Here is a 13,928-nt window from a genome sequence, read left to right on the forward strand (position 1 = left end):
TTTTCTGGGTGTACTTTTAAGCCTTAATGCTTGATTGCTAATTTTTTTCGTTGAAAAATATTTCTCTATCACTACTTGTTTCTATTATAAGCTTTCCAATCCCTCCCTGTTACCAGGATTATTCATTGATGGTTGCCTCTCTTCTAGTATATATTTTACAAATTTATGCTTTTCAACTAACCTAAAACTTCTTTTATATAAATTTTTTCTCTGTTAAAAGATCTCAAATTATTCTTAATTTATACACGGCCAGAGGATTCTTCAAATTATCATTGGGTAATTGGGTTAATCAAAATTCATCAATTATTCATGAATTATTTGGCATGGATTCAGAAAATACTTGAGAATTGCATAGTAATGATGCTATTTGTTACTGATGGTATTGGTGTTATTGCTATATTTTAGTTGATTTTACATGAACAAATATATATAAACATATTGATTATCATATGTTCTTTATTTTGCCTTCGTTTCTTTTCTACATTTTAGTTATCCAAATACCTTCCAAACTTCTGGCATCCATACCATTCCTGAATTTTTGATCTCATCTATGTCTGAATTCTTTTACCAAACTTTTGACAATACCTACGTATATTTTAATCCCGCTAGTGGGTATTTGTGATTTCTATCATTGTAAAAATGCTATTTAATAATGCCTTCATCAAGTGAACTAGGGCTTGCCCTCATAGTTACACCTCTCACCCTGGCAATTCATTACCTGATTTCATTCGATTCCAAAAGCACTTATATTCAATGGCTCATTAGGTTGGATTCAATACATCCAAGAATTCTTTAGTGAATTCAAGAATGAGGACTAGTGATGCATAAAACCGTTTTAGCAGGCATATGAGCAGAATTTTTGTTGGTTCCAAATCTATAGTTACCTTGACATACTAAGATTCACGGAGAAGGCTTGAGGGATGAGATCCTTCGATGCTTGCAAATAATAGTGGCATCATCCTCCAAATAAGCATTTGAGGCACCAATTTCTTCTAATAGCAGAAGTCCTTAAATTCTCTTGCTCCTGCTTTCTCTGTTGAACATGGTGAGATCAATGTTGCTGTACTAAATATATGATGTCCTCAATAATCTCTGTAATCACTCCAGTGCCCGATCTAGATGATGATGTTGCACCATCTAAATTGCATTTAAAATAACCAATCTCAGGTGCTTCCGGTCCATTACTTTCATCCTAAACAAATGCAAATACTAACTCTTGAGGGATGTTAGAAGTAAAACTTTTGGTCCTCTCACTTGGATAAATGTTAAACCCTGCAAAAATACTTGTAGTATGTTGAACTTGATTTTATACTACTTTGTTTATAGTTTTCCACAATATTCATCTAGATCCATTTCTGTAGCCAAAGTTATCTAAATATGGATACAAATTTCAATATACAAGCAATATCCATATCCATATCCCAGATATGGATATGAATAAACAACTATCTAATCCATATCTGAATATTCGTGACAATATTAACAGACCTTTAACTTAATATGTATTTGGAATTGCTTTTATTTATTATTTTATTTTAAAAATAAAATCATAAAAATCAAGATAAAAAAATGTTTGATATTATTGGTTTTATTTTCTGTTCTCAATTATTTTTATCATTTCTAAAAACATAAAGTAGGAAATCCTTATTTTCATTATTTTCAAAAATAAAAAATTTTATTCTCTTACCATTACCTCCATCGTCACCACCATTACTGCAACTGTTATCGCTATTATCTCTACCACTATCATTACCACCACCTCTTTCACCATTGTCATCTCCACTATATAATTGCCACCACTACCGCCGTCGTCTTCAACACCACAATTGTGGCCATCGCTATGCCATCATCTCCACCCTTACCATTACAAGCAACCATTGCTTTATTGTTTCCACCACCATCATCACCGCCACTATTACTATTATCTCCACCACTATCATCACCACTACCGCATCCACCTCCAACACCACCCTAACCATTTTTGCCACACTACCACATTGTTCGATGCCTCCACCACTAGTCCCATGTCTGCCATTATTGCCACTATAGCCTCTACTATCTTGACCGCCACTATCACCACCTTAGCTGCCATCATTATTATATTTTTATTTCTAAAAATAATTAACTATGCCGAACATATTTATATTTTTAAAATTTTAAAAAAATATTTTTATTCTTAAAGATAAGAAAAATAAATTTGATGCCTAACAAAACCATAATTTACATTCCATACTTTTGATTTGATGATTCATAAAATTTAACTATTTGGTTTATGTCCTTATTTATATCCATACCATTAATATATGATTTTTATCTATTTATAATAAATATAAATATAACTTTCAGCATCCCATTAATATCCATATCTCTATCTATATTCATCAACCTAAAATAGATATGAATCTTCTTATACTTGATATCTGACCTGTATCCCCGGTCCATTTTCAACCCTATTGTTTGTCCAAGACTTCTAAAATCGAGTGTCCACTTTTTAAAGCCTTTAGGTTGAGAATAGACCCGGACTTCCATATCCATCATGCAAATTGACAAAAAAATAAATGATCAAATGCCTTCTCCATTTGATTGCAGAGGGGTCGCGCAATGTCTAAATATAAGAGAATTTTGTTCAAATCTAATCAAATAGGGAGCAATTTGGCCCAATTTAGCCCACAATTCCCTGGCCGCGATTTCTTTCACTGCTAATCAGGATTTGAAGATTTGCATGACACAACATGTAATAGTTAATATTGCAAATAGGTCGGATTAACCCGTGACTTGACCCAATCCGATCTACATAGGCTCCGATCTACTTAGGCCCCAGCTGACTCGTGTTAAAGGACCTGTGAGGCCGGATCAGACTCATTTCATTTTTTGGGCCAGATCTGCATTTACTAAATTTGGACCCAAAGCCCCGCCACATACCGTAAGCAGCCACTCAAAAAAGCAAATCACGACCTATGATAATTGCATATTCACGAGTATAGTAATGATATTATATGATGGACATCAATATAAGTAACAGTTTAATACTCCCAGGTTACAGCTGCTATGCCCATGGATAAAATTCTCTTTCAACAAAATAAGGGAAATTCTTCTAAGGCACTAAAAGTCTAAAACTGCTATTTCCTATGCCTTTATGCGCACCCCACTTATGTATAGGCATGACATCATGCACGTATGCAAGAGAATTTTACATGGTAATAACGATGATGACAAATCCAGCCTCTGCACTGAAATTTCTGTACATCTTAAAGCAATAGCATTACTGTCCTCATGACCATTATATAACGCCAATTATTTTAACAAATGCCACAATATAATGCCGACAACACATCAATATGCCCCATAGCCACCATAACTGTAGTACAAAACCAAAATGCAGCACATTGTCATATATGGTCTCTTCTGGCATCTCACCACCTCTCCAACTGGAAAAGTAGAAGGCGAATGGATTGTTCTCAGTACTGGGTCACATATCAACAGCAAGGGAGAAATCGAAAGTGATAAATGCTCATCCACAGACATCTGCCCTGAAAGCTTTCCTACTGCACTAGCTGATCTGAACATACAACAGTAAGCTAGGACTTCGCTTTTCCAGCCTGAAGAGTTTGAATCTTCTGTTGTAATTTTAAAATCTGTGACAAAAATCAATAATTTACATTTTTTAGTGCACTGATCATTATTACAGGCACAGACAAAAATCCAAGGTTGCCAATTCTTTTTTTTTTTTTCCTATTCATATTGGTAACAGGTTTGGCATTCAGATACTGTTAAGGTAGAGCATCCAAAATTCAGGAAAAATTTAAAATTAACCAAAAGTTCAGTAAGAATTGAATCAAAAAAATTAAAAATTAAAAGAATACACAGTATCATTGGTATAGTTATATAAAAATTCATGCTAAAACAATAGTGGAGTCAAAAATTGCAAGAAACAGCAATAGTTCGATCTCCAACAACAGCATATAGAATAAATGATTTCTAATTCATCATCATTCCTTGGAGAAGAAGTGAGTAAATCACGAGATATAATTTTTTATAATTCAATTAAATGAAGAATAATTCAAAGAATTATTCAGCAATAGATAATATGTGAAAAATTAGAAAAAGTTTCTCCAAATAATTTGGAGGTGGTACTGAGAGAGGGATTAGGATAAAAAGTTTACAATTAAGCACTGTTCTTGAAATAATACATGGAACTACAACTACAAATAAGCCAATATTACATCTAAATTTCTTAAAACCCTTTTTTTTTTCATAAATTCGCAAGAAATCCTTTCAGGTCCCATGGTCCTTCAGCTTTTACCTATAAATATTCAGACTACCTTTACCAAGGTAAACTTTTGACTTACAAACATACAAAATCATCTCATTTAGTTAGATATTTTAATACGTAAACACAGAAAATCATCTGTTGGATATTTTAATATTATATAAGCATATTTCCTTGTTAACCTTTGGGGGACTTAATTTAACCTTCACAGCAAAAAGCTCTCCACTCACGCAAGCAAGATTTTCCATAGAAGACATCAGAAGGTACCTTCATGAAACTAGAACAACAATTGGGGTCCCAACAAAATCATTTTCACAACCTTAACAAATGTAGAGATATATGCTGTAAGGGCCTTAGACCCTACTTTGGACAAACTTCAGAAGCAGCAAGATTTCAAGGTTATATCCTCACCAGCTCAAAGATTAGTCTGTGATCTGTGATGCCTAACAGCCAAGATCTTGAACATCATCGAACAAATCATTCAAACTCTCCTTCTCTACTTTGGACAAATTCGGAAGCAACACAATTTCAAGGTCAAATACCCTCACCAGCTCAGAGATTAGTCTATAATGCTCTGATGCCTAACAGCCAAGATCTTAGATATCATTGAACAAATCATTCAAACTTTCTTACCAAAGGATGACAGGGCAATTAGTTCTTCTAGTATTGTCTAAGGCACACCTAGGCGCAAGGTGCTTGCAAAGCCCAACTGCTGCGCCTCACCTAGCCCGATGTGAGGCCCCTTTGCTTGGGCACTACAAAAGCGCACCTTTTTAGCACCTTAAAACAAAGTAGAAGCACAGAAAAAGCATGCTTGGTCACTTTTAAATCTCAGCCATTGATCATGATCAGGAGTTGGGGACTTGTGGCTAAAAGGGAGAAAGATAGAAAGGGGAAGAAAAGAAATTGCCAGATCTAGGGCTCTGTCCGGCCGACTACCCAATTCTTCCATCCAGCACCTTTTTAGCACCTTCAAACAAAGCCTAGGCACAGAAAAAGCATGTCTGATCACTTTTAAATATCAGCCATTGATCATATTCAGGATTTGGGGACTTGTGGCCAAAAGGGAGAAAGATATAAAGGGGAGAAGAAGAAATCGCTGGATCTAGGGCTCTGACCAGGTGATCAGCCAATTCTTCCATCTAGTAAGTCCTTCATCATCATCATTTTCTTTCTCTTTCTCCTTCTTCTTCTGCTTCTTCGACCTGCAACTAAGTTTCAGTCTAGCAAAAACAGAACAGAGGACAATATATATATATATATATATATATATATATATATATTGATAGAACAGAGGAGTACAACCTTTCTTCTTGATATTTCTATTCAATTGTATCTTCATATTTTTGCACCTCACTTCATCAAGGTGCATGTCTTGTGTTGTGCCTAGGTTCCACAAGACCTCGGTTAGTGCACCTCAAGCCTTTGACAACTTTGAGTTCTTCTATCCTATTATCTAGGACTAGGTTAAACTCCCATTGGACATGAGATTAGCAATCTGAGGCTAAGTATTATCATGCTTTGCTAGGAAATCCGTCTTTAAAACTGATAATTTCCACCCTAACTTATAGTGCACATCATGAGGTCTAATTTTGCTGTGGAAAGGCCACTAACACTGACCAAGCACTGAAGATGTTTAATATTAGCGAAACTAGTCGGAGTGAAACATTAATAAACTCCGATGAAAAGCTTAATATCAAGCTGATTCAGATCACTCACCAACCATGTATTGCAAAGGAGATTCTAGTGCTACACACAGAGGTAACTAATCCTGAACAATTCTTATAGATCCATTTCCATAATGGTCTGGACCACAAAACCTATATATAATGCTTTGAAACTTTCAATTGGCGGCTGTATAAGACTCGCCCACTCCATCACCAGTCCTCTTAAAAAAAGGTTTCTTCCACCCTAGTGATTTGGATTCTTTAGAAGATTTTGGTTAAAAAAAATACTACGTTTGACTTATTGTAGCAACTAAGAGAATGATGAGATGGAGCGCTATGCTCTTAGACATTTAATATCAAAAGCTGAATCATGGACCAATAACCTACAAGATGCAAAGAGAAATGTTATTTATCGACATTTTTTTCAGAGGATTCCCCTAGTATTTTGAAAATCAAAGTTGATTTAATTCTAAGACATCATCCTTGGGGCAAAAAGTGAGATATCCCTCCTTAAATAGTTATCCAGATGTTGCGCTACCTCTATTGGCTCATGCTTAGGTACCAACATGCTTAGCTAAAAGCTTGAAACACATTGGACAACTAATTTTATTGCTATATCTGTGAATGGTTGAGGTGTAAAATAAAAGACTTGATTCGCATTTTTAATTAAATCAATAGCTAAATGCAAAATACTCATTTGACTAAAAATAAAAAACTATTAGGAGCAAAATCTCTTCATCTTTTGGTATTCCATCGTTTATGTGCACTTTTTTCTTGTAATGTGCAAAAAGAAGACAAAACATTACTTTAGTGAGGAGGTATCACAGTCTTGCTTGATGCTTAAACTACACAAGCTGGACATTAGAGATAAAGCATGCCATATTAATAGAGCATGAATATGAAGTCCCTAGAAGTGACTCAACCCAAACCCAATCAGGCCTACTGTGGTGTTACTAGGCCAAGCCGAAGCCTAGGTCTAAGCTTAATTGATTCCACAAACTTGACGAACTTCTCAATAATGCAAAGACTCCCATCCTTCACATCTTTATTCCCCAAAAACCGCATGTTTCCCACTAAAAAAGAATTTAACCTTTTCACATTCTGCCCTTGGATGATATAATCTAAGACCATTCATAGCATAACAAATTAAATTATCTACCCTTTCATTTCAATATTTAAGCCAGACAAACTGACAGACTGGCACAAACTAGCACACATAGCACCACAACTAAAACATAAATCAAGAATTGACAACCAAATCTTTTGTTCCAAGGGTGATGGCTGAGAATCGAATTGATATTTACCTTTTGAAGCATTCAAGAATTCCTTTTGGAAAAATTGCTGATATTTTTCAGCAACTCCTAGGCAATCGTTTCCTTGCTTCAACTCTTGAAACAAGGTTTCCAAGAAAATAGCACTCCAACTCCTCATGTTTTGATCTCAACAACCCAATGAATCCACTGAAATAACATTCAATTTCAACTAAGACCATTAAAAAGTCAAGCATAAGTTAGAAACTTGCTCCAACAAAGCCACTTGAATGTGAATTAGAATATAAATTGTCGGTCTTCTAAAGGACTTCAAAACTGTTCATTGGTTGTATAATACTCCAAACTTTCCATTGGCTATATAAAACTAACCCATATCAAAGAGGTTCCGATTCAGTATAATATACTCTATGCCTTTAAAAATCACTTTTTCCACCTTTGGAGATTCTGATCAAAGAGGTTCAGATTCAGATTCTTTGGACGATGTCAGTAGAATTGTGCTTGACAAATTCTAGCCAAGGGAATGATACATTGAGACACTATTCACTTGGGAATTCAATCTGACAAGCTGATGTAAGCAGTAACTTAAGAGATGGCAAAACAAGCATTATCAACAATTTCTCTAAAGGATGGTCATGATACTTCAAAAGGCATATGTAAACATGATTCTGATGCATTGCCCTAGAAGCAAAAGGGTGACATATCCCTTCTTTATTTCTGGATGTGTTGCTATATGCATTAACGTATGCTCTATTACCAATATTTTTGGCTTAGAACTTGAAACATGCTGGGCAATCAATTTAAATTGCTATGCTTGTAAATGTCTTAAAATAAATCTATGGACTATGTATGTAAATAATTTTGAACAAAAATCCACTTTCTCAAACCCTCACTCTGATCCATTCACGGTTGAATTAAAACCAAAATCTCCCAACTGGAAGCGATAGTCTAATTGCCTTTCACATAAGAATATCCTTTTTAGGCCCACTTTTGTACCACGATCAAAATCTAGCAACCTAAATATTGATAAGCATAGGAAAAAGTGAATTAAGAATTCCAAATTAGTGGTATAAAGAAAATTGTCATCAGAATCTTTGTGGTTCACCAAATTCATCTATATAACAAGAATTGCTATTTTTAGACAATCTCCTTGATCCAAGTTCAACCATGTCAATCCTCCCGACCACCGGTAGCTGGTTGACCCATAATTACTTCTTCAAAGGGTCTTGTAGCTTTATTTAGTTCTATTCTATATTGTATCTGTATCATTTATTCCTATGAGATACCATACTAAAATATTCCATTTTAGAAGAAATTTTTGCTTGTTTTTTAGATCCTCAGGCAGCCCAAATTTGACACCCAATTATAGCCCACCGCATGGCATATAGGAAGACCTATTTCAACCAGCCTCAAGCTCCTGGGCAGATCTTGATAAGGAAAGCTAGAGGCAATTCTCCTCTCAACTTAGACTCTAAGAGTCCAACCCTCACAGGATTATGACAACTCCTCTATAAAAGCAGGGCTAGGGGATCAGGGTACGCATCGCTCATCTCACACATGCTATTCCACTACTCTGCTCTTCAAGCCTTTTTTCTACTCTTATGTTTGCCAAAGCTCTATTTGACTAAAGCATCGGAGGGCCTCCGATTGGATTAGCTCCGTCGGCGACCGCTAGATCTTCATCAGCCTTGGATCGAGTTTTTGTAGCAATAGATACCAACACCAACCCGTACCAAGTATACCACTACAATCCAATTCAATGCATTTCAATCCCTTGTTTCATTAAATAAATGTTGGAATTTTTTTCAGCCTTTTCTGCTTTCACCTCCATTTTTGGCTCCAATTTCACTAGGGAGTTATTTGTTATTAATGGTGCTGCATGAGTCCTTTTATTTTGATATCCTTCAAAACTGAGATTTACTTACTGCACCAAATTTCAACTCATTACTCCATTTCTCTCAACTTTACAATGAGATTTCAACAATTTAAGTAATTCTATTGTTGCTTGTTGGCTCAATGTCGCATTTTCATAATGTTAGGCTATTCCAAATCATGCCTACACTTCAAGGTTTTCAGCCACCATTCTTATAACCATGGTGACCTAAACTTCTCCATCTCCTCAACTTCACCAGATGTGGCGTCTCAAAGGCATGAGAGAACTAAATAGTTAGATATCAGATGGCACCCAAGTAAAGACATCCAGTTAACTGAAAAGGCAGTCCTTCAAGATCATATATGGAGAAATTTCAGTAATATTTGTAATTAACAATGATAAATAATCTGATCATTTATAGTGTTAATTACCATGTAAATACTATCAGAAGACCATTCCGTCAAAGAAATCCAGAAACAGAATTGGCTGCTGAATCAGAAACTACTGCACAAAAAGCACAAAAGATGAATAACATACAACACAAGACTAAGATATATAGGTACAAACCGAATCCTTCTTGTTGTTCTGCTTGTCTTCCAAATCTTGAAGGGTCCCATCAAGCCGCTTCCTGTAAATTACACAAACAAGATAAAAACAGCATCCTATCTTCAAGAAAATAAAAGAAATCACAAGAAAACTGAAAACAAAACAAATTGACAGAACCGCTGATGTCATAGAAAAGGTTTACGGTAAAGGAAGGGGAACTCACAGTTCGGCAGAGATGTACTCTATCCTCTTGCGGACGTTGGCATTGGCCTCCGCCAGGTCCTGCTTCACAAGCACCGGCCCTATCAGCTTATACACATTAGCATTCTCATTCAACAACTCCAATTCCTGCAAAACATAGACGTCAAGATCGAATCTTGATACGTAATTAACCAAGAACGTCTTCCCTCTTCCTTCCGACTGTAGAACAAGAAGAGAACGAAAAGAAGGGTAAAAGGGAGCACCTTGAGGACAAGCTCGTTCTCGCCGAGCTGGATGGTGTACTGCTTCCTCACCTGGTGGTTCTTGGCGATGTCTGCGGTGGATTTGGAAAGATAGATAAGACCAAGATCAGGGAAAGAGACGTATAGGGTTAGGGTTTGAGAGAAGGGAGAAGCGAGAGAACGAAGAATTGCTGGCCTTTTTCTGGAATTTGCTGAGTGCGTTGGCTTGGGTTTCAAGGTCGCGCTGGAGCTCTCTGAGGGCCGCCGACGAAGCCATAAGGTTAATGGATTTCTCGTCGTTCGCTTCTCTTGAGTAGCCGTGCGGCGGCGGCGGCGGCGGACAGCGGAGAAAGGTGGACCAGGTTCAGCCGGTTCGGGACCCGGGGCGGGGTATCTCTGTATAAGCGTAGGTAACTGCATTCAAACAAATGCATTCTTCGGGCTGGGCCTTTACGTGGTCCAGGATCAACAAGTTTGGGGCCGAAGCTTAGGGCCCGTTCGTCTTGCCCCACAGGTCTATAAATGGCTCACAATAGATGTTTGGAGCGAAGATGGGGAGCGGCCCAGGAAAACAAGAATACTGAAGCAAATCCGTGGATGCATCACGGAGACCGGTATTAACAAATACGGCCCATATCGGTTTTAGGACCTACATATCCCCAATTGTTCTTCGTCTGCGAATCCACATCTGGTTTGCCAATAATAACTTCATACCTTTTTTTCTTTTCCTTTTTTTTCCCCGGTAGGCAAGGGAACATTACTGACCATTTTGACAACTAAAAGATAACCTTGCTCTCAAGTTCATCAAGAAAGATCTAAACCTTGGTAATTAGAATTTTCAACCCTCTAGGAGAAGGTTAACTTGTTTCTCTTTAGGTGTCTGCCATAAGCCTTCATGCACAACATAGAATTATCGTAACTTACGTACTCTTGTGCAAAACTCTCAAGCTGAATATTTATGATGTCATATGTCGAGCCATTTGGGCCTAAAAGCCTAATAGAAACCATCGTCTCAGAAGAACTATAGCATGCAGTAAGTTTAGGGCCTTTTTGAAAAGACAAAACTGGAAGTAGGTGAATTGTGTACATAGTTCACAGGTACAGTATCCAAAAAAAAAGGTATTCTTTAAAATTTTAATTTTGTTACCGTTTTCTACAAAGCTAGCTAAAAAAAACTAAGAATTACCTTCGTTGGCTGCTCCTTTTGAATTACCATTGTATGAAAGCTCTGACATGTCTTTTTCCCACGGTCACTTACCGTTGTTAGATCAACTGCTTTTGATAGAAACTCTCGAAAAAAAGTTGTGCAAGTTTTCTACCAAAACGAAAGTTGCGAGTTTAGGTAATCTAAATAAATGCCTAATTTATGATTTTGATTGATGACGCTGCTAGGTTGATGCTTTTCATAAAGTTTCCTATTGATCTCTAGTTCTCTAACCTTTCAAACTCAACTCACCGTGCATGTGAATCATCACTCAGCCTTACACGAGGCAGATGATCACTCAGCACCCGCATCATTGGAAAGCATTTTGGATATGCTCCGACTGTGGTGCCTCCATCAGGTCTGTTCACTGTTTGAAAGCTCAGAATCGTTTCCAGTTTCTTCAAAATTGAATAAATGGACACTCATGAAACTAATTTCTTTCATTAGGCTTGAGAAGGACATCCAGTTCAACTATTTCTGGGCTTGATGTGTGAAGCTTGTCTTAATAAGTTTTCAGCATTTCCCCAGTTTTCTTTTAGTCATGGTAAAGGCATTAGTCCTTGATGCACTTTGACTCTGCAGGTTACCCCTTTTGCAGTACACCGTGCTGGATGCTTCCACTATTTAATTGCTGACAAATACCACAATACAAAGAAAACCTGAATAGGTGTTGTAATGCCAAATTTCAGATCAGTGTCCCTAAATCAGATATGTAACAGCAATATACCGGTCCATCACAACACTAACAACGGTTATGGTAACTTAGCTGAGAACCCAGGAGAAATGCTGTTTGATACCTTCTACATGCTGTTTAATTTGGGACTGACTGCTTACCTCATTGGAAACATGACAAACCTTGGTGTTCATGGAACCAGCTGCACCAGAACCTTTGTATGTTCTTTCCCTCTCCCCACCTGACGATAAATTATGAAGTCTGCTTATGCTTACCAGATATTAGTCTCTATATCTCCCTTCTCTCTCCTTCACTATCAAAATGGAGCCTCACAAAAACTGATCAGCCTTCCAATAGATTACAGATTGTCTTTCTTCTGATCTGTCAGTTGAAACCTATAAAATTTATAGAATAACTTATGCGTGTGTGTTTATGTGGCTTTCCATAGCACCTTAAGTGTCCATAACAAAGATCTCTCCAGCTAACTAAACATTAGTGGATACAGTTTGCCAAAAGTTAAAAAAAACAAAACTGCATCTAAGGTATTTATACAGGCAGCTCATGTCATCTTCTCTGTTTTCCGGTTGATGTTTCTATTTGATGCTACAGAGAAACAATTCGAGCTGCTTCCAAATTTGCAGCATGAAATCAGTTGCCTCTGCACATAACGGGAAAAATGCTATCTCACATATGCCTAAGGTTCAAGACAAAGGGACTGAAACAGCAAGAAACCTTGAATGGTTTCCCAAAAGGCTTTTGTTCAAGCATAGCATACTAATTATTTTTTTCACATTCAAAATGTCTATCTTTTTCATGGAGTTTCCTTTGATTTCATTTTTCAACTGGTATGATATCAAAATTTTAATTGAACAAATGCTGTACTTGCCAACTTTCCCAACATATACACCTTCCAAAGCATTGCATATATACTGATGTTGCTTTCTCCATGTAAATAGGTCACAACAGATCTTTATGTATTAGCATCAGGAGCAGTGGTTACTAGAATTCGACACCTCTGTACAATAACCTTAATGCTTATCTAGAGTTGGTGTCACTGACTAAGGCCCTATTTCGCATCTCTTTTGGAGGGGCAAAAAAAGTGCTTCTTGAAGCGCCAAAAGCTCTTTTGGGTGATTTTGAGGTGTTTAGTGAAAAAATTTGGAACAACTTTCTAGCTTACCCAAAAGCTAAAAAGTCTACTAGGGAAAAGCTCCAATTTGGAGCTTTAAGGCAAAAGTTTTACTTGAGATGCGTTAGGGAGCTTTTTTAGACAAAAGCTTACCCAAGAGACTCAAATTTGGTTCCCTGCAACTGATTTTTATTAAAAAAATAACTTGAGATATTTTTTATTGCCTAGGCGTCTTTTTATTCTTATAGCATGGACATTAAGAAATGTTGGTAAAATTTATGTTGCTATTATGATTGTGGATATATGAATAATTTTATTACAATTTTGAACAAAGTCATACATTTATATTGCTATTTGAATCAAGGACTACCTAGTTTGCTATTATGATACTCTTGGTTACTTGATAATCACCGATAAAAAATAATTATATTGTTTATTATGTTATTTAGATTAACATGCAAAAAATAATTTATAAATTTACAATACTTTACAATAATTGTTTTGATAGTACAATACAATAGCAATACAGTATAATAATAATATTATGTTATCGTATATTATTACCTTAAAATAATCTTAACATAATTATAATAATATTATTAAAATAATATTATTATAGAGTATTGTTAAATTATAAGTTAAAGAGTTTTTGATGGTACAAATAGTTAGACAACTGAAAACACTATGCAATATGTTTTGTTGTCAGTTCCATGCAATCTCTTTTATTGTCATTTCCTAAAGTTAGAAGTACTTTCTAAGTTTGATAACCAAATGGATGTTGAAGTTCCATGACACTTTCCAAATATAATTATCAAACAGCAAACAACTTTTCATTAAAAGCTCTATTAGAGAAAG

General features: G+C 36.2%; 1 protein-coding gene across 10 annotated transcripts; it reads right to left on the reverse strand.

Moving 5' to 3' along the window:
* Positions 1 to 3,188: 3,188 nt before the first annotated feature.
* LOC120111934 (prefoldin subunit 6-like) lies at positions 3,189 to 10,551 on the reverse strand. Of its 10 annotated transcripts, none has more exons than XR_005513427.1 (6): positions 10,089 to 10,551; positions 9,848 to 9,972; positions 9,646 to 9,706; positions 9,510 to 9,579; positions 7,242 to 7,397; positions 3,189 to 3,635 (listed from the first exon to the last, which is right to left on the reverse strand). XR_005513427.1 is itself a non-coding variant. In XM_039130332.1 (6 exons), the coding sequence occupies exons 1-6, from the start codon at positions 10,342 to 10,344 to the stop codon at positions 3,334 to 3,336; spliced, it is 648 nt and encodes a 215-aa protein (XP_038986260.1). In that variant the 5' UTR covers positions 10,345 to 10,468; the 3' UTR covers positions 3,189 to 3,333. The 10 variants fall into 10 exon arrangements, 5 of the variants coding, with proteins under 5 accessions (XP_038986260.1, XP_038986258.1, XP_038986261.1 ...); XR_005513429.1 differs by having other exon boundaries at positions 9,510 to 9,519; positions 10,089 to 10,548; XR_005513431.1 differs by having other exon boundaries at positions 9,510 to 9,582; positions 10,089 to 10,544.
* Positions 10,552 to 13,928: the final 3,377 nt, after the last annotated feature.

This window comes from Phoenix dactylifera, chromosome 9 (assembly GCF_009389715.1).
Source record: "Phoenix dactylifera cultivar Barhee BC4 chromosome 9, palm_55x_up_171113_PBpolish2nd_filt_p, whole genome shotgun sequence".
Classification (NCBI taxonomy): Eukaryota; Viridiplantae; Streptophyta; class Magnoliopsida; order Arecales; family Arecaceae; genus Phoenix; species Phoenix dactylifera.